Consider the following 18,089-nt stretch of genomic DNA (forward strand, 5'->3'; position numbering starts at 1 on the left):
AAGTCTCAGTGCTGTCTCCGTGGAGATGTTTCCCTGTTGGAGATGACAGAACTTCTTACCAAACTACCTCCTGCTGATCTCTTCAGTGTCATGAGCTGCAAGGTAAAGAACGTACACACGGTCTTATTATGCACTTAAATTTTATCATCTGCATAATAGAAGCATCCAGACACATTGGTGCTCCAGTGCGCAAACATTAGCCCACAGTGATGATAAAAAAAATCTTAAATATGTAAATTCCTGTATATTAGGGCTTTTTTTTTTTTTTTTAGGATTTCACATATGAACCTGGAATTCTGTCATTTTTTCCCCCCAGGAGTTCAATCTAAGCCTTCTCTGTCCATGCTTGAGTATGGGAATGCAGCGGTTAGCACGCGGTCAGGGGTCACTTTTGTTGGAGACAGCGCTGCAGGTGACCCTCGAACAACTAGCAGGGGTCACCGGGTCACTTCCTGCACCTCACCAGTCTTTTCTGCCACCGTCCCAACCCCAGCCCTACTGGGACCAGCTGGGTGATGTGTATGGTGAGACTGGGAAGGAGGGGAAAAATGCATTAGAAAAAAGTTAGCAAAAAAACCCACAAGTATCTGTTCTGTCTGGGTTTTTGTTCACTGGAGTCTTTTAATTAAATTTAATTCAAAATAAAGTTTTGATTCATTATTTTCCTAAATTCTTTACCGTATGTTTCAGATGAACCAGGGTTCTACCCCAGAGTTTTGTCACTCTGTAGAGCACTATCTCAATACCTGCTAAGTGTGAGCCAGCTCCCTTCTTCACTACATATTCCCTCAGACAAGGAGCACCTCATCACCACCTTCACCTGCACTGCCACTGAGGTAAACGACTGATTTGATTTCAGAAAATTAAAGCTTGAAGACCATGTCAAATTAGTAGGATATGACTGCTTTGCACAACCTTTGATTTCTTTACAACTGTCTTAAACCTTTGTGAATGTGACATCATGGTTACACAGGTTGTAGTGTGGCGTCTGCTCCAGGACCGGCTGCCCCTGAGCGTGGACTTGCAGTGGGCACTTTCTTGCCTGTGTCTGGCGTTGCAGCAGCCCTGCGTCTGGAACAAGCTCTCCACCCCAGAGTACTCCACCCATACCTGCTCCCTCATTTACTGCCTTCGCCTTATTATTGTTGCAGGTAATCAAGGCAGAAAGATGCATTTTTGCACTTTTTTGTAATATCTTTGCTAATTAAAAGTCTTTCACCTTTCCCTCGCAGTGGCTGTGAGTCCTGGTGACCAGCTGCTGCATCAAGAGAAGAAAATGGCAAAAGGAGAAAAAGATGATGGAGACCAAGTGGATGCAGCACATGCTGACCGTAAGAATCTTATTTTAGACACTGAGTTAAAGTTCAGGGTTGTTTCATCTAGTTTTATTATTGCAGTCATCTTTTTTGTTGTTGTTGTTGTGAGTAATTCTTCTCAGATGAAAGCCTTAGGGTAACATTTAAGTCTTTGTGTTACAGACATATGTGAGTGGCAAGCATGTGAGATCATGGCTGAGCTGGTGGAGGGTCTGCCGAGCATCCTTTCCCTTGGTCATCGTAGAAACTCCATTTTACCCACTTTTCTCACACCAACATTGCGCAACATTGTTATCAGTCTGTCTCGGCTTCCTCTGGTCAACAGCTACACCAGAGTACCTCCACTGGTGAGTTTTTGAAAGAAGTTGTGCCAGTAGGTAACTGAATTTAACACATAATTAAAATCTATTTCTTCTTCTTTTAAAAAAAAAAACCTGTTTATATGCTCTGTCTTTGTGGTTTAGGTTTGGAAACTGGGCTGGTCCCCTCAGCCAGGAGGAGAGTTCGGCACAACGCTGCCTGAGATCCCTGTGGACTTCCTTCAGGAAAAGGATGTCTTCAGAGAGTTTCTTTACCGTATTAATACATTGGGTACAGAAACATACAATCAGTCCATTCTTATCACATCGATGATGCTTTCATTTTTTAAATAACATTATTTTTTTAAGTATACATTTTTTGTTTTTAAAAAAAAACCTATGCATTAAGCATCTGTGTGGGTTTTTGGTTGTTCAGGCTGGAGCAGCAGGACTCAATTTGAGGAGACCTGGGCTACTCTACTAGGGGTGCTGGTCACCCAACCCATCACTAAAGACCAGGAGGAGGACCCGCAACAGGAGGTATGCACACAACTTGAACTCTAGAAATGTTACTGGGAAGAAAGATTTATGGAAGTACAAACTTTGCAGCATGCTCATATGAACTGAACTATTTGTTTATATTGGAGTATGTAATAGTCTATATTTTTGTCATGTGTCATTTAGCACATGCTCTAAATATTATGATGCCTTGCAAAAAAGATAATACATCTGTTGCCGTCTTATTGCATGTCTTTCTTATTTGTGTTTCTTTAGGAGGACTTGGAGCGTACCCAGTTGAATGTGTTAGCAGTGCAAGCCATCACCAGCCTGGTGCTGAGTGCCATGACCCTTCCCACTCCTGGCAACCCAGCAGTTAGCTGTCTGGAACAGCAGCCTCGCAACAAGAGCCTAAAAGCCCTGGAAACACGGTAGTTATGGTTCTAATATTTGTAACTGTGCAGCTGCCTAAAATGAGCAAGTGACAGACAGATTTTTTTTACCCTTTTGCTAATGTTTATGCTCAGGTTTGGAAGGAAACTTGCAGTGATTAGAGGTGAGGTGGAGAGAGAGATTCAAGCGCTTGTGTCAAAAAGGGACAACGTCCATACATACCACCCATACCATGCCTGGGATCCTGTGCCCTCACTATCAGCAGCTTCTGCAGGTAATAGAAAAAGTGCAGTCACACTCTCATTAGCCTCAGCTTGTTCATTTCATCAACCACTTCTTAAAATGTATTTGTAAAGTAACTGCTTGACTTATTTGTTTCAGCAGGTACGCTGATCAGCCATGAGAAACTGCTCCTTCAGATCAACACAGAGAGGGAGATGGGCAACATGGAATACAAACTGGGGCAGGTAGGAATCATAGGAAAGGGTAAACTGTTGTTAGGAACAATGTATATGTTGTCAGCAGTGCAACAGTTATTCTTTTTTTTTTTTTTAACATTATGAACAAATATGTTTGGTTTTTTTTACTTGGCATGTCACTCTCCAGGTCTCCATCCATTCAGTGTGGTTGGGTAACAACATCACGCCTCTCAGGGAGGAAGAGTGGGGTGAGGATGAAGAAGATGAGGCAGACACTCCGGCGCCCACCTCCCCACCTTTATCTCCTATAAACTCTAGGTTAGTCAAATAAACACAACATTACATACGTGTACACAGTCCTTCAGTGCACAGGAGGCATCTTGTTGTAAGTTAAGATGAGACACTCTAATTGACTGTTTGTGTTTCTCTCAGAAAACACCGTGCAGGCGTGGATATTCATTCATGTTCTCAGTTTCTCCTGGAGCTCTACAGCCAGTGGCTGATCCCCAGCTCTCCAAGTAACAGGAGAACCCCAACCATCCTCGTCAGTGAAGTGGTCCGATCGGTGAGATATGATGCATGTGCTTAGTTAAAACTCATTCACCTAAATATCTGATCTTAAAGACCAGTAGACTGTCCTTCGCTGATGTGACAGAATACACTTAGGTGAAACTTTACTCTTTAATTTAGACGTATTAAAATTTATGCCGCCTTGTCTGTTCTGGCAGCTCGAAATGAGCCTGAGACCAGAGCCATGCTTACTCTGTCTGCTGATTGTACACTCTTGTCCTTCCCTGTAGCTGCTGGCAGTGTCAGATCTGTTCACAGAAAGGAATCAGTTTGATATGATGTTCTCCACCCTGATGGAGCTGCAGAAGCACCATCCACCCGAGGATGAGATCTTGAATCAGTACCTTGTGCCGGCCATCTGCAAGGCAGCAGCTGTTTTGGGCATGGTGAGAGGAGCTGTGTGTGATGGGACCTGAGATGGTTCAAGATGTGTTTGAGTTATCAATATAGCAGCACGCCACTGCTCCCACTATATAAAACTTTTAAATTTACATTTATAGGACAAGGTAATAGCCGAGCCCGTGTGTCGCCTTTTGGAGACGACCCTGCGCAGCACTCACCTTCCCAGCCGCATGGGAGCCCTGCATGGGGTGCTGTATGTGTTGGAATGTGACCTTCTGGATGATACAGCTAAACAGCTCATCCCCACAGTCTCTGAGTACCTTCTATCGAACCTCAAGGCTGTTGCTCAGTGAGTATAAATGTCATGCCTGTGCAGACGTTGACCTTAACTCATCTTCTAATGAGCTTAAGTGATGAAAGAGCCTTGGGAACTAATGTGTCTAATGTCAGTGTGTGTGACCACCCCACCTTCCTCCTCTGTAAGAGGATCTGCAAATTAATTAGTTTTCATCCAGCTTAATACAGCGATGGAACCAAGAGTGCAGTGCAACTGTTGGCCCTTAGATGCTGCTTTTTACATTTCAGATAAATACAGACAGTGGCGGATTAAGAGGAAAACCTGAACTCTTGACCTCCTACTGGGAGGGTATCTGTTTTGCTAAATGCACCAAGTTGCTTGCAGGGTTAAATCCATCTGTAGACCGAAAGGAGATTAATACTAAGTGATCACCTTTAAGATAGAAATGCTTCATGGGATAACGTGTGTGTTGTCTTCCAGAATGACAATGGGGCATTCTAGGATCACTGACAGGTTGGAGTATAGAAATGGTATGAATCACACGCTGTAGCATTTGCTGCCAGCAGGTCTTCCAACTATGGGATGTTTTGGACCTGCGTTTTAGCTAGAACTCTCACCATTGCGGAAACACTTCTGGAGTTACAGAGATTGTTGTTACTGAAGCTGTTCTAGCCCAGCATCTTATTAACACTTTATGCTGTCATTTACTTTATGTTGGCATTCATCTGTAGCCACTGGAATGTATATTTTTCTGTTTAATTATAATGATTTTTTTCTACTTGCTGTGTGTCGCCCATCTCTATTCTGCAGCTGTGTGAACCTGCATAACCAGCAGCATGTGTTGGTGATGTGTGCAGTGGCTTTCTACATGATGGAGAACTACCCTTTAGATGTGGGAGCTGAATTTATGGCTGGAATAATACAGGTAAAGTAAAATAAATCAAATTATCTGACAGCTGGGCAGTAAATGATGTTTACCTTGCTAGCTCTGAAGTACAAAGTCTGACTGATGTCTGACTGCACATGTGAGCATGGAGGAAATTGTGTGGCACATTGACCTCTGTTGAGAGGATGTCATGTATTCTGCCACCTGCACGCTCTCTCCAGGCAGCATCCTTGCTTAAACCAGAGTATTTCCTGTAGTGAGAACAAGAAGCAGACCTCCTTCCTGTGTCCTGATCTGATTCTCCTGATGCTGTCCAGAGTTCAGAAGTGAAAATGGCTGCAGGAAGCTCACATATTGCACAATAAAATGAAAGCAAAAACATAAAATATATATATTTAAGCATCTTGAAGGGGAAAAAAAAAGTATTTTGATTTAGTGCTATATGTCCTTTATCTTTTGCACTTTCTAATAACGTCTTCTTCCTCATCTTCGTCTTCTAGTTATGTGGCGTGATGGTGTCGGCCAGCGAGGACTCCACTCCCTCCATCATCTATCACTGCGTGCTTCGTGGTCTTGAGCGCCTCCTTCTGTCAGAGCAGTTGTCACGGATGGACGGTGAAGCGCTGGTCAAACTCAGCGTGGATAGAGTCAACATGCCATCTCCGCACAGAGCCATGGCTGCTCTGGGCCTCATGCTTACCTGCATGTATACTGGTAAGCAAGGCTTTAACATGACTGCTAACTTTAACGTCATCAAAAATGTGTTGCTGGCATCCTGGCTTAATCACTGGTATGCACAATTAGGACTGGTGTTAGTGCTGCTGCATTCCCAAGCAACTCCAAACCTGCTATAGCATCAAGCTAGCTGGCTAACTCTGATGTAATACTTTGCATCAGGTCTTTTCAAAGAAACAGATAAACTTGCAGGTCTTTAAGTTTCCTACTTAAATGCTTTGCCACAGTGAGCTTTTTCCCCCCCATTTAATCCCTCCGGACTAATCCTTGACCCTCTTCTTACTAACATTATGTAATGTGTACTGTCCCCCTCAAAGAGTCAGACCCCATACCCCACATACAAATGATTTGCCTTTGCGATAGTCAGTTAGAAAACAAGAATGTAGAGGGATCTAATTGATCAAGTATTAATAATCTATAGGCTAAAAGTGGAGAGGAATGCATAGCTGTCTCTAAGCCTAGTAAATGGCTAACTGACAAACTTATGAATGACTGTGCATGCTGCTTTAGCAAGCACCTCGTATTGTTGTTGGTGGTCTGTGTATATGTATATAATAGGGCAGCAACAATTCATCAAGTAATTTGAATAATGACACAAATTCCTTTTGTGCTTCGATGCTTCATTTAAAGCACGGCATAGTAGCGAGCTGATGTGTTAAATGATGTAAACGTTGATAACGTGATACGAATGTATTTAGGAGCAACGTATGAATAAAGAGTCCGACAACATTAAGCCCACGCAGGCCCCAGTTCTAAACAAAAGCACTGATAACACAGCAGCAGTGATTATGATGCTAGCACAGTGTAACGTTGAGCAAGAGTCTGTTTAACACTGTAAAGAGCAAAGAGGCGGTGCTATTACTGAGATAGTGAGCTCAGGTAGAGTGAAAGAAAACGTGTTTCTAGTGTCCAAAACAGCAGCGCTAATTCTGTAATTAAAATGTTTACTGGGTTCACTTCATCCCTTATCTGAAACCGAATCATTACAAATACACCAGCAGTTTTGCATTGTGCTCTTTACCTGTGGCCTCTTTACACTTGCTACCACTACTAACACATTCTCACTAAGAATCACAGCATACCTTTTGTTAGTGATTTCATTCATTATGTCTCTATTACAGCATAACTGCATTTTAAAACTTGGCAGTACTTCATTTTGAGCATAACGCTTGTACACCCGCTTGCTTCCTGCATGTAATAGATGTTATCCATACTGTACTTCTGGTATACCTACCTCTAACCCTTACGCTGGACCTTACTAACTCTACCAGCTCTTAGCGTGCCCTCGTCTTTATGCTAATACACTAATATGAAGTTCTGTTGCTTAGGCTAGCCAGCAAATTCCTTGACAAAACCCCAGCTCTTTTAAATGTAAACTGGTTCAATAAATTTTTGTATATCTCTCTGTGCTGTATGTACAAACTGAAGCACATTTGGGCCACAGCAGTGAGTACCCAGGAAGCATGGCATTTAAATTCCCTCAAATCATTTAAACACCAGTCACTTACAGAAAAAAACTTAAGAATGTAATTTGACTTAAAGTAGCGCCCATAAATTAACAAATTTTCTGTTTGAGATGAACAAAATTCTGATCTGAATCTTGTGATATGAGTTTCCCGACTTCCGCTCTAACCTTTGCCCCACTGGTTCAACCGGTGCCACCCCCCTTCTCGTCTTCTCAGCTGTGCTTACGTCGGGTTCAGACGTGACAGGGGTTAGAGGTCAGGTTGACTCTGCTGTATCGGAGGCGGTGGGCGTCACGGCGGGTCATGTTGGTTTCTCTTCAGGCAAGGAGAAAGCCAGTCCTGCCAGCCGCCCCGCCCATTCTGATCCTCAGGCCCCAGACAGCGAGTCAATCATTGTTGCCATGGAGAGGGTCTCTGTGCTCTTTGACAGGTACACTGCTGCTACACTCTGACACACACAGACACACACACACACACACACATCTGCCATCATACAAATAACTTTGGTAGTTGGAAAGATGATTGTTAGTTTAGTACTTTAAAAAATGATCAGATTGTCGCAACAGATTGACTTTCTTTTGTAACTTATTTTGTTTCCAGTCTTGATTTGCTCTTCTTCTGGTGTTTCCTGTTTGTAGGATTAGGAAGGGTTTACCCAGTGAGGCTCGTGTGGTGTCCAGGATTCTGCCACAGTTTCTGGATGACTTCTTTCCGCCACAGGACGTCATGAACAAGGTCATAGGAGAGTTCCTGTCTAATCAGCAGCCTTATCCGCAATTCATGGCGACAGTCGTCTACAAGGTCAGCAGCAGAACACGAGTACATTCACATCAACAAAACAAGCAAAATGTTTACATTTTAAAAAAACGAAAATCTTGAACATCAGGCTTTTAGTTGTTTAATTTATTTCTTTGGTCACACAAGTGCTGCACTATAACTGTTTTTCACATCCCATTGTCCTATTTACAACATCACACTGGAACAAATACAGTGAGTTCTTGTTATTTTCCCAAAAATGTAAATCAAGGTACATTTCAGCGCAGTTAGTAACACTTGAATTCGAGTGAGAGCAATGAGTCAAGGATGCATTATATTGAAAAGTTAACCTTTCATTATAAAGTATAAATCTTGCATACTCATTCTTTATTTCAGATCTTTGTAATTTACAGACACAGATTTCAAAAACCACTTCATGCTGGAAATGTAACAGAACGCCAACTTTTTAAAAAATGTCCTATTCCTGTGCTCTCATATGCAGGTTTTCCAGACACTCCACGCTACAGGCCAGTCTTCTATGGTGCGAGACTGGGTGCTCCTGTCATTGTCCAACTTCACTCAGAGGACACCAGTGGCCATGGCCATGTGGAGCCTCTCCTGCTTCTTTGTGTCTGCTTCCACCTCCCAGTGGATCTCAGCACTGTATCCTTACATACCACGTAAAAGATCTCACAAGCAGGAGACTGGACCGGAGTGGCTGGGTGGTGGTAGAAGCAGCAGCAGCTGATGTCTCAGTGTTGCAGTGATTTGTAACAACGCTTTACTTTAATTATTTCTAACGTTTTAGTAAAACAGTTTACTCTGTGAACTGTGATCAAATAATTATAGTTTAGCTTCTTTTTGTGAGCTTCTGATCCACAGTCGTTTTGTTACCTGCATTGGGGGCAGGAAATAGGAGAAATGACAGCACGATCAGCAGTTTAATAGATTTAAGCCTCATAAAATAATCATTGTATAATTATATTTAGAACATTTTCACTACCATCAGAAACTCTGATATACTCAGAGTTTCTATATTTTACACACACACACGCGTGAATGCAGCACAACTTAGCTGATGCTTGCAGACAGTGTGATCTGTTGTCCTTAACCCACCCGCTTTTAACCAGACTGCCACACGTGATCAGCCGAATGGGCTCCAGTGAGGTGGTGGATGTTAACCTGTTCTGCCTGGTGGCCATGGATTTCTACCGGCATCAGATTGACGAGGAGCTGGACCGCAGAGCTTTCCAGTCTGTATTTGAGACTGTGGCCTCGCCAGGCAGCCCTTATTACCAGCTGCTGGGCTGTCTGCAGTCAGTCCATCAGGATACATCACTCTGAGGGCAACAGACAGAGAAGGGCATGGAAGCACACGGAGAAAAGTGGTTTCAAGTGAGGTGTGGTAGGGTGAGAAATTAGATCTCTATTTATAATTCCTGGATGAATTGTGACTAAGGGTAAGAACAGAATGTTTTATTAGGAAAAAACTACTGTAGCTTCATCCCTTTTTGCCCTTTCAATGATAATGAGATAAGTAGAACTACTGAACCCACGGCAACAAATTCAGTGGAGCGAGTATTAAAAGGTTGAGGAAAAAAACAAAAAAACCCCAACCTGAATTCAATATTAGGCTGTGTGTTTAAATGTAAAAGGAGCATTCTCTGACGAGGAACAGCAAGCTTCTGTATCTGTGTGGAGATTGCACCCACCCGACCCCACCCGCTCCCCTCAGATGATTCCTTGAGACATGACTGCACCTTCAGCACTTCCCTCTCAGCACCTTTTGAGATATTTAGTAAAAAAAAAAAAAAGCCCATGAAGATGACGATCATCAAATAAAGAATTGGATGAGTTTATTTTCCTGTGGGAACTTGTGGGGATTGAGTATTGTGATGTTAGTAAAGTAAACAAAAATAGAAAAGTATTTAAAGTTTCAGTGCATCTATTTTTCAGTGAGTCATGTGCTTAAGGTCTGGTTAGGATGCTGACAATGGGCTGACACGTAAAAGTCAGAAACACCTGCTTGAAGTCGATGAGTACATTTCTTTATGTGTTTAAGTTATTTGTGGTCATTCACACACTTAAGTTAAATAGAAAAATATTTTAGATGGAAGAATGAGCACCAATAGCCATAGTTTTGTTTTGTTTTTTGTGTGCATCTGTTTATTTTTTGGGGGGGGTCTTTTTCCCCCCAGGGGATTGGTTTTGCAATTTTAATTTGTCCCAGCAGAAGGTGTTTATGGATTTTGTTTGTAAGGGAGGGGAAAAAAACGTACCTAACTTATAACCAGCGCTCGGCCACATTTCCATATATCTGCACTGACATAACAGCAGAAACTGTCAAGCATGGAAAAATACCAAAATTATCAAAATTGCAGTGATGTTGTCTTCATTTCTTTCCTTTTGTTTAACTAGTAGCAGAGGGGGCAAAAGATTCCCTTTTGATTTTTATTACCTTGCTTACGTCTGTCTAGTCTTTTTGTTGTTGTTGTTGTTTTGTTGGTTTTCATTGCAGTCTTGTTTGCTCCTCAGTGCACCTGAATGATTCCACCTGTCTTTTTCTTGTACCTTTGTTAATTCTCAGGATGTAAGATGTGACTATATTATTGTTGTAATAAGACTGGAAGTGATTTACAGTCCTCGTAAAATAGTCACCTTCATATCTTGTAAAAAGTAATTGTATAGCAACATAAAAGCCATGGTGCATGATGAAATGAGAACTGTAAAAACGATAGGACTTAGACGGTAAGATAATGTGATGCCATTTTCTTTTGTCCTAACGCGCACGAGCACAGAAGAAAATGAAAAATTAGCGAAGAATCGTCAGAATGCGGAAAGCTGCAAGCTTCTAGTGTTTTATTAAAGACTTGACCTCGAGCTGCCTGGGAGTGTGCTGGGCTTTGTTACTCTGTACATACACTTGCCTTAGATAAAAGACTGAATATGTTTGTCTTATACACTGAAAGCTTGAAAGCATGCTTAGCATTATGGCTATTTTCTTTCTGTCTTTAATACTGTATTTCCATGGGTACGGTTGACTTGTGTGGAAGAGATGCAACACAATCCAAAGGGAGCCTTGTAACCTTAGCGACCAACAGCAGCTTTGACAAATCAACAGATGAGGAAGTGTAGCATAGCGGTGCCACGTCACAGCAGGAGTTCTTTGTCTGTTTTTTGTTGAGCTTTAAAATATTGTTTCGTCTCAGTTAGAGCAGTAAATACTTCATTATTCATTGTCTTTGTGCAGAATATTAAATACACACGGCACTTAAAAAAAACACAAAAAAAACTAAGAGAAAAAAGTTCTTTTGATGTTGATGTTAGACGCTTTCTTTATACGCAATGAGTGCTGCAGTACATTAAAAGTAAACATCACAGTGATTTGTATGCTAAATGTGTAACCGCTCACCAGTCTTAAAGCTGGTGACTGGTTTCCTTTGATCATGAGAAAATAATGTATTCACACAATGAATGACAGAGTCCTCTGCAGCTGTTGAAATTCCAATGTGAGGCCTCGCTGAAGCAGATTAAAGGAGCCTAAATGAGTCCTGCTTTCAAAGTCATTTCGAATTCTTGGAGTGGGGAGAAAGAAATTAAAGATGATGGGAAAAGTCTTTTTCTAATCTACACACTACTTTCGACGTTTAAAGAAAACTCAAAAATGCGGTTGATAAAATGTAGATTTTTCAGCTAGTCTCTGGAAGGAAAAGAGCAGGGGACCCCTGCTGGGGATAATGCGATTATGCAGAGGTCTTTTGTGATTTGGGGAGATGGGCTTTGGGGCTGTCAACAAAGCTCATGTTACTCTGATTTAACGCTTCTAGTGAAGGCTTTATTTTGTTCCACATTAGGAATAAATCGTTCAGAAAATATTGTAGTCACTGTTCTCGGATAAAGCTGAGAATCGTGGTTTGAAACAAATTTGGCAACGACTTCCCATAATCCTGATTCTAAAGGTGGTAGACTGAAAATGAAATGGATTTTCTTTACATTTTCTTCAGGCAGGATCTTTGAAAGAACCTGAAGTGTCCACATCTATTTTTTTTTTTTTTTTTTTCCCTCCCCTCTTTTATTTACATTTGCCTGTAAAAATATGACTGGAAGAGATTGTGTATTTGTTAATTTTAATATTTCAAAGAGATTAATCACTGCATATGATCTGTTGTAGAAATAAATTATTTAAACATGTAACCCCGTTCTGAGATTTGATTTGCTGAGTGAGAGCTGTAAGTCACGGATGTCATCTCTGACTGTAAACCAGCTAAAGGTACTCTGTGTTTGCAAATAACAATATTACAATCATGGCTGCTTTGTACCCACAGGACCCCTTGTGTGTCTGTCTCTAACACGATCAACCTGTCGGGTGACAGACGTTTAAAATGCTCTGCCTCGTCCTCGTCTTATCCAGAAAGAACAAGCTGTTGCCAGCCAACTTCAATTAACCACAAAGCGGTCAAGCCAATCTGGGGACACAAGGAACTGAGAGATGTGCTCATGTGAAGGTCCACACCGTAAAACTAACTGACCGATTACACGGTCAAGTTATCACATTTTGTACAATTTCCTTTTCTCAGCTAGGCAGTAAAATTCCTTTTTATAGACCACACTGTATGAAAGCATGCTCTTATTTTACAGCATCATTAAGATGGGTGTTCCTGATTAAAAGATATTAGCAGGATTACTAGGCAGCTGCCATATGGTTTGTGAAGCACTGAAATCAGGATGGCACAGGTGTTAAGCAACTGTAGATGCTTCTTATAGCTGAAGTTTACATCACATCATCTGAAAGAGTAGTAGCTGACAACTGATGGGGTTTCTTGTAGCATTTCTTTTTGCACATCAGTGGAGCCACACTGAGATGTGATGAAGCCTAAAGCATTAAAGCAACAAGTCTGGTGTGCTATAACCAGTTGTTCCAGTCAGAGATATTATACTTTTATATGTGTAATTTTTTTTTTTAATTGGTGGATTCATTGTTAAACTTCAAATTTAATTACTAATAAGCAGGATACTTTTTAGGCTAAATATTTAAAAAATCTGGGTTAAAAAATAAAAATACAGTGCTTTGTGAAGACAGTTGATTCTAAAATGTAGACATCCTGAGTGCACTCCCCTCCACCCTCCACACACACCCTTAGCTTTTATTTTTTAAGTTTAGTGAACTATAACTTGTTCCAGTTTAGAACGCATTTGGATGTTATAGTTTAGCTTATTGCACACTTCTCCACACTTTTGCAGATTTCTGGCTGGTTTAGTTCAAATTGCACAATATTGCGGGTTTTGGTTAAGTTCAATCAACTGGATCGCACTGTTACATGAAATGACATGGCTACGAAGTTGGTGAACTTTAATTCTGTATCATTTCGGCTGTTAAAAGTCCCCCCTCCAATCATCTGTACACCCTCCTCCGCTGCCCACTCTAAACACACCTCCCTCTCCTCCAGTCCTCCTCCTCTTAAGGCTACTTCGCCAGATGGTGCAGCCTTTTCTTTTGTTTACCCATCGCCCCTGAGTTTACCCAACTAACCTTAGCTACGCAACTATGGAAACTTCTCGGGGAGCATCACCGCCGGACACCGACAAGTAAGTCAGATGTTAATCTCGTGTTGAGTGAACCGTCTGCTCCAAACATCTTTGTCGGAACATGAAAAAGACCTGCATCCACCTCTTACTTAGCCATCCCTACTTTTTTTTTTTAACAACCACTTCAGCCAGCTGTTTTCGCTTCGTGCTGTTTTCTGCTTATAAAGACACAGATAATTTGCTGTGCTTCCAATAAAACTCCCCGTGATCAAACAAGCTAGCAGCTGCAGAGTTCGCTCTCCCGCTGCGTTTCTGACACCTGTGGAATCGTCTACCGTTAGTACTTTTTTTATTATTTGTGATTTCTCTATCTAACTTTTGTCAATTTGTCCGCATAACTGTTCGCTATCCGATTGACAACTGGAGTAGCCAATGACAAGATGGGAAAGTTTGTGTACGCCGCCGTTGCCACGGTTACGCACCGACATTCCAAAGATCTGGAAATCGAGGGGCGGGACTACAGTTTAAGCACGGGTGGATGCGCTTTTGAACAGCGAGTCACGGCAAGAAAAAAAAAGAGAAAACTTACAGTAACTCCATAAGCTGAGAAGAAGCATGCGTTTCTCAGCGTAAAGTAATAAACGCGCTGTTTGGGGTGTTAACTCACAGCACTGTTCAAGCAGGGATAACTCTGCTAGCATGCACAGCTAACTAAACTAACGGTAACGCCTCAGCTAGTCCCAGCTAATGTCAGTGTCCTTCTAACAAGAGTTAAAACATATGTGCGCACATTTATCACACTGAGCTTTTATTTAACGTAAACAAAAGCGAAAGTTGTTTGGGGGGGAAAAGGAGAAAGTTGTGAAGTTTTTGCACAGCACAGGTGTGCTGGGCTGGGTCTCTGTAGACCTGACAGAACTGGTGACTTTATAGGTGTGGCTGTGTCCTCCCAACCTCCAGGTATCTGATAGAACACTTTACATGGGCCCAAGAGCATTTGGTGTAGAAGCCCACATGTTAAGAACATGTTAAGCATGTTAGGGTTAAGAAATCGGTCATGATTGATTTGGTTCTGTTCTTTTGTACTTTAGGTAACCTGCCCGGAGAAAAGATGGTGACACCAGGATGGGAGGCCTAGCAAAGTGGTGCCAAAGCTGAGGCTTGGGTTCTCACCCACCTGCTGCATTTTGAACTGCTGCTCATTTTTCGTAGCAATCTGACGCCAGGGCTGCTTGACGAGAAGACGTTGGAGGCACGCTGCGTTCTTGCTTTAGTAGAGATTAGGGACCTACAATGACAAATGTAAATTGAAACTCACTGAATAAATGGACAAGAGAAAATTTCCTGGCACAATGTCCAGGCAAATGGATGTGTCATGCAAAAGGCGCCCCATCGGTGGCAGTAGTCTGAACTTCCCTCAGTCTCAGCAGGGTTGTATACGGGCTGTGGAGGTAGCAAGAGGGAGAACAGGGTATGGCTTTACGCTGTCAGGCCAAAGCCCTTGTGTCCTTAGCTGCATCCTGAAAGGGAGCCCTGCTGACTATGTGGGGTTGCGCTCCGGGGACTACATCCTCTCTGTGAATGACATCAACGTCTCCAAGGCGTCACACGAAGATGTGGTCAAACTGATCGGACGCTGCTCTGGTGTTTTGAAACTAGTAATCGCTGAGGGAGAACGTCACAAGCGACACCACCAACGCTCTGCCGGCGGTCGTCACCATAGCAGCAACACAATGGCGGCATCCTACCTGGACTCATGCTCCAGTGATGATGAGTTGGATGGTTTTTATGATAACAGTGTTAACAATAACAACAACAGCAGGTCAGGCTGTGGAGCCCGTGGAGGCTGGTACAAACCCAAACTGGACACTAAGCAGCTGGGCATCAACCGGGCAGAGAAGGTGGTGGCAGAGCTGCAGTCTGGAGGAATTTTTAACATGATCTTTGAGAACTCCAGCCACTCCTCCAGCAGCTCAGACAAAGAGAGACCTGGAGTAAGTACGTCCTCGTCAAAGCCACGTCCGCTGTCTGATTCCGAATTCCCAGCATATCGGAATTCCTCACGTTCCCAGAGCAACCCAAACCTGCTCTCTGAAGAGGAGATGGCCCAAGTTCTGAATGATGATTCGGTCTTCCTAGAATCAGACTTTCGGCATCTCCACCTTCAACACAATGAAGAGCAGGATGTTGATGATGGAGATGGTGGCGACTTGGGCCTAGAGCCCAGTGAGGGTATCCTCAATGTGGGAATGATTGTTGGCTATCTGGGCTCCATTGAGCTCGCCTCCACAGGCACAAATCTAGAAAGTGACAGTCTGCAGGCCATCAGAGGGAGCATGAGGCGCCTCCGGGCTGAGCAAAAGATTCATTCATTGGTCCTCATGAAGGTGCGAGTGGAGGTTTTTTTTTCTTCTTCTTTTTTTCCCCTTGTGTTAATTTTAATGTGATTGTGTTATTATTGTTAACCATATTTTCCCTGGTATCAAGTTTGGTAACATGCATTAATTATATCCTACCAGGTTATGCATGACAGTGTGCGTCTGTGCAGTGACAGAGGTCAGGTCCTGGCCACCTATCCTGCAGAAAAACTAGCCTTCAGTGCATGTTGTCCCGATGACCGGCGATTCTTCGGACTGGTAACGATGCAAGCTACAGACGACCATGATGATAGGCACTTCAGCATTGCACGAGATGACGAGGGGAGTTTAAGGACTTCTTGTCATGTGTTTATTGTGGACCCAGATCTGTGTCACCACCAAGTAAGCGTTACAATTTAAACTGATGGGAAGGAAATATCTGCAGAATGTCTGTTTTTTTGTTTTTGTTTTTTTTAATGGCATGGGTAATATTACAACACAGTGATCAAGTACTCAAGAAGTTACTCATATATCTTAAATCTGGTGAACCTAATTTGTTCTAGTCGAAGCGATGGTTGTAAGCCAAAGATTTATTAGCAGCTACTTTTTCTGTATTGCATTAGGACAAACTCTCAGTAACTGTTACTTCCTCAGGTCCATCTGGGTGTTGCCAGGAGGTTTGGCTTTGAGTGTACCCCTGACCCAGACACAGGTGGCTGCTTGGAATTCCCACCCAGCTCTCAGCCTCTCCTCCAGTTTGTTTCTGTCCTTTACCGGGACATGGGAGACAACATCGAAGGGGTTCGCGCCCGTGCTTTCCATGACCCAGACAACGATGCCCAGCAAAACCACAGCACCAGTAGCAACAGCGATAGTGGGATTGGCAACTTTTTACCAGAGGAAAAGAGCAACAGAGTGCTTTTAGTTGACCTTGGAGGTCCTCCAAATCACAACCACGTCTCTGGGCCGCGCCACTGGGACAGCCCACCGTCATCGCAGCAGGCTTGGAGTCCCACTCTGGGAGCAGCAGCTTCTCATCCACCTCCTCCAACGCTGAGAAATGGCCATTACCGTAATGACCCCCACCTGGCTGATCTTCCTCACCCTCTCCCCTTATCTCACCCTGATGTCCCTGTCAGGCACTCACGAGGGGTCAACCCACACCACTACTCATCAGGGAAGCGGGGAGGAGCTGTTGGGGGAGGAGAATGGAGAGGGGCTGGAGGAGCAGTAGGGGTGGAACCGCAGAGGTGGCTACCAGTCCATGTGTTGAGAGACTGGCGTCAGCAGCACCACCACAGCCACCTCCAGGGCCTCAGCAGCGATCAGGAATCCTACGCAGAATCCACTGACGGATGGTCATCTGCCAACTGCAGCACCCTGCCCCCACCGATGAATAAGATCCCAGCCGACCGCTATCGCGCCCCGCTGGTGCCTGGAGACCACCTGCCACCACCTGGAGGGAGCCAGCCTCCACCTCTGTCACATCCCCACACCCACCGGCTGGCTGTTCAGAAAGATGAGTGGGCTAAGAAGTTATTTGGTACAGGAGACAGGGAGCGGACAGGAGCCGAGAGAAGTGAAAAAGAGAAGAAACGAGGAGGGAATGTCAAGGAGGGAGAGAAAAAGGTATGTTTTAAGAAAGTTTTAAAAGTATTACATTTAGTAAAATTCTGGATAAACAGAGTTATTTTGTGTAACTTTATTCATTTTATTTACATAACCAAATCCGTCATATAACTTTTTGATATTCCCTGAAGTGCTGTGTAGTGTCAGTTTGTAGGTTTTGGGAGAGTTGTGTTAAAACTGACCGCGAGATGAGAAGCCCAGTATGCAGCTGGCATCCCCCATCGCACATCTCTGTTGTTGAAATTTATTCTGTGTAGAGTCTGTTCAAAACGACAGTTTATTGAGGCTATAAATCCACGTGGGCATCGTTTTCTCAAGGCCTAGAATTTCACTCCTTCTGTGATCAAAGTATCATTTCACTTTGATACAAAACTTTTAACTTGTTTTGAAAGTCACTGGATAATTACAGCACCCAGCTGGCTCTATCCCTAGACTTAGTGCAAGTGGATTGATATGTTATTTATCCCTCACTGCTCCAGTATCAGATCATTTATTATGCATTAGCCAGATAGCTGCCTTCACCTGAAAACCACCTGTTTTCCACTGTAATGGCATTAACAGCATAACAGCAGAGCAGGTTTAAGGTTTAGTGAAGTAAT

At 43.1% G+C, this 18,089-nt stretch overlaps 2 protein-coding genes across 8 annotated transcripts in view; both read left to right on the forward strand.

Moving 5' to 3' along the window:
• The window catches only part of htt (huntingtin), a 30,799-nt gene extending 19,272 nt beyond the window's left edge, over positions 1 to 11,527 (forward strand). Inside the window, exons 44-64 of the mRNA XM_013911515.1 lie at positions 4 to 102; positions 317 to 524; positions 691 to 836; positions 974 to 1,151; positions 1,233 to 1,331; positions 1,479 to 1,663; positions 1,781 to 1,907; positions 2,052 to 2,155; positions 2,390 to 2,544; positions 2,641 to 2,780; positions 2,891 to 2,973; positions 3,113 to 3,243; positions 3,358 to 3,490; positions 3,726 to 3,881; positions 3,996 to 4,186; positions 4,946 to 5,060; positions 5,522 to 5,735; positions 7,439 to 7,652; positions 7,861 to 8,023; positions 8,481 to 8,641; positions 9,109 to 11,527. Coding sequence (XP_013766969.1) covers positions 4 to 102; positions 317 to 524; positions 691 to 836; positions 974 to 1,151; positions 1,233 to 1,331; positions 1,479 to 1,663; positions 1,781 to 1,907; positions 2,052 to 2,155; positions 2,390 to 2,544; positions 2,641 to 2,780; positions 2,891 to 2,973; positions 3,113 to 3,243; positions 3,358 to 3,490; positions 3,726 to 3,881; positions 3,996 to 4,186; positions 4,946 to 5,060; positions 5,522 to 5,735; positions 7,439 to 7,652; positions 7,861 to 8,023; positions 8,481 to 8,641; positions 9,109 to 9,322 — 3,216 coding nt within the window. The 3' untranslated portion in view covers positions 9,323 to 11,527. The remainder of the gene's footprint in view (positions 1 to 3; positions 103 to 316; positions 525 to 690; positions 837 to 973; positions 1,152 to 1,232; positions 1,332 to 1,478; positions 1,664 to 1,780; positions 1,908 to 2,051; positions 2,156 to 2,389; positions 2,545 to 2,640; positions 2,781 to 2,890; positions 2,974 to 3,112; positions 3,244 to 3,357; positions 3,491 to 3,725; positions 3,882 to 3,995; positions 4,187 to 4,945; positions 5,061 to 5,521; positions 5,736 to 7,438; positions 7,653 to 7,860; positions 8,024 to 8,480; positions 8,642 to 9,108) is intronic.
• Positions 11,528 to 13,416: 1,889 nt separating this feature from the next.
• rgs12b (regulator of G protein signaling 12b) overlaps positions 13,417 to 18,089 on the forward strand; it is a 43,327-nt gene continuing 38,654 nt past the window's right edge. For 5 of the 7 annotated variants that reach the window (XM_013911528.1, XM_005735837.1, XM_013911531.1 and 2 more), the window contains exons 1-4: positions 13,417 to 13,564; positions 14,596 to 15,891; positions 16,024 to 16,263; positions 16,516 to 17,490. In XM_013911528.1, the coding sequence (XP_013766982.1) occupies positions 14,830 to 15,891; positions 16,024 to 16,263; positions 16,516 to 17,490 (2,277 nt within the window). In that variant the 5' untranslated portion in view covers positions 13,417 to 13,564; positions 14,596 to 14,829. Of the gene's footprint in view, positions 13,841 to 14,020; positions 14,465 to 14,595; positions 15,892 to 16,023; positions 16,264 to 16,515; positions 17,491 to 18,089 lie in introns of those variants that run through there. The other 2 variants (XM_013911529.1, XM_013911530.1) reach the window with 2 other exon arrangements.

The sequence above is a fragment of the Pundamilia nyererei genome, unplaced genomic scaffold (genome assembly GCF_000239375.1).
Source record: "Pundamilia nyererei isolate P.nyererei 1_Seehausen unplaced genomic scaffold, PunNye1.0 scaffold00065, whole genome shotgun sequence".
In the NCBI taxonomy this organism is placed as follows: Eukaryota; Metazoa; Chordata; class Actinopteri; order Cichliformes; family Cichlidae; genus Pundamilia; species Pundamilia nyererei.